The sequence below is a fragment of the Mesitornis unicolor genome, unplaced genomic scaffold (genome assembly GCF_000695765.1).
Source record: "Mesitornis unicolor isolate BGI_N332 unplaced genomic scaffold, ASM69576v1 scaffold17916, whole genome shotgun sequence".
In the NCBI taxonomy this organism is placed as follows: domain Eukaryota; kingdom Metazoa; phylum Chordata; class Aves; order Mesitornithiformes; family Mesitornithidae; genus Mesitornis; species Mesitornis unicolor.
Window position 1 is genome coordinate 1 of NW_010193146.1, and position 1,828 is coordinate 1,828.

The 1,828-nt window shown below is 62.1% G+C and overlaps 1 protein-coding gene across 1 annotated transcript in view; it reads left to right on the plus strand.

Annotated features, from left to right (window-relative positions):
- Window positions 1-145: 145 nt before the first annotated feature.
- LOC104542901 (AP-1 complex subunit sigma-1A) overlaps window positions 146-1,828 on the plus strand; it is a gene marked incomplete at its 3' end in the record, with an annotated part of 2,455 nt that continues 772 nt past the window's right edge. Inside the window, exons 1-2 of the mRNA XM_010187364.1 lie at window positions 146-324; window positions 1,672-1,780. Coding sequence (XP_010185666.1) covers window positions 146-324; window positions 1,672-1,780 — 288 coding nt within the window. The remainder of the gene's footprint in view (window positions 325-1,671; window positions 1,781-1,828) is intronic.

Consider the following 1,828-nt stretch of genomic DNA (forward strand, 5'->3'; position numbering starts at 1 on the left):
CACCAGGCACAACCATGGGTGGGTGACACCAGGCGCAACCGTGGTTGGGTGACACCAGACTTGGTTGGGTGACACCAGGCACAACCGTGGTTGGGTGACACCAGACTTGGTTGGGTGGCACCAGGCACAACCGTGTCCCCCCCAGATGCGCTTCATGCTGCTGTTCAGCCGCCAAGGGAAGCTGCGCCTGCAGAAGTGGTACCTGGCCACCGCCGACCGGGACAAGAAGAAGATGGTGCGGGAGCTGATGCAGGTGGTGCTGGCCCGGAAGCCCAAGATGTGCAGCTTCCTGGAGTGGAGGGACCTCAAGGTCGTCTACAAGAGGTGACCACCGCGTCCCCGTGTCACCGGGAACGCCCCTGTGCCGCCAGGAGCACCCCCCAGGGGCGCCCAACTGGGCATGACCGTGGGGGGGGTGGGTGGCACCGAGCTTGGTTGGGTGACACCAGGCACAACCATGGGTGGGTGACACCAGGCGCAACCGTGGGTGGGCGACCCCAGACTTGGTTGGGTGACCCCAGACTTGGTTGGGTGACCCCAGACTTGGTTGGGTGACCCCAGACTTGGTTGGGTGACCCCAGACTTGGTTGGGTGACCCCAGACTTGGTTGGGTGACCCCAGACTTGGTTGGGTGACCCCAGACTTGGTTGGGTGACCCCAGACTTGGTTGGGTGACCCCAGACTTGGTTGGGTGACCCCAGACTTGGTTGGGTGACCCCAGACTTGGTTGGGTGACCCCAGACTTGGTTGGGTGACCCCAGACTTGGTTGGGTGACCCCAGACTTGGTTGGGTGACCCCAGACTTGGTTGGGTGACCCCAGACTTGGTTGGGTGACCCCAGACTTGGTTGGGTGACCCCAGACTTGGTTGGGTGACCCCAGACTTGGTTGGGTGACCCCAGACTTGGTTGGGTGACACCAGGCGCAACCGTGGTTGGGTGGCACCAAACTTGGTTGGGTGACACCAGGCACAACCACGATTGGATGACACCAGACTTGGTTGGGTGACCCCAGACTTGGTTGGGTGACACCAGGCGCAACCGTGGTTGGGTGGCACCAGACTTGGTTGGGTGGCACCAGGCACAACCGTGGTTGGGTGGCACCAGACTTGGTTGGGTGGCACCAGGCACAACCGGGCCTGGTTGGGTGACACAAAGCTTGACCGTGGTTGGTTGGGTGACACCAGTCATGGGTGACACCAAGCTTGACCAAGATGGGTTGGGTGACACCAAGCTTGGTTGGGTGACACCAGACACAACCGTGGTTGGTTGGGTGACACCCGACACAACCGTGGTTGGTTGGGTGGCACCAGGCCTGGTTGGGTGAAGGCACAACCGTGACTGGGTGACACCAAACTTGACCATGGTTGGTTGGGTGGTACCAGTCATGACCAAGCTTCCTTGGGTGACACCGCACCTGGTTGGGTGACACCAGGCCTGGTTGGGTGACACCAGGCCTGGTTGGGTGACACCAGGCACAACCGTGGTTGGTTGGGTGACACCAGGCCCGGTCGGTTGGGTGACACCAGACACAACCACACCTCACAGGGTGACCAAATCGGGTACGGTACCACCGCACCGTGTCCTGTAGCACTTTTTGGGGCCCTGTCCCCTCTTGGACCACCCCGGGGCCACCCCTCACCCCCCAATTGTCCCCGTGTCCCCCCTCCCAGGTACGCCAGCCTCTACTTCTGCTGCGCCATCGAGGGGCAGGACAACGAGCTCATCACCCTGGAGCTGATCCACCGCTACGTCGAGCTCCTCGACAAGTACTTCGGCAGCGTGAGTGGTCACCGGGGGGCTGGGGGACAATTTGGGGACATCCCGGGG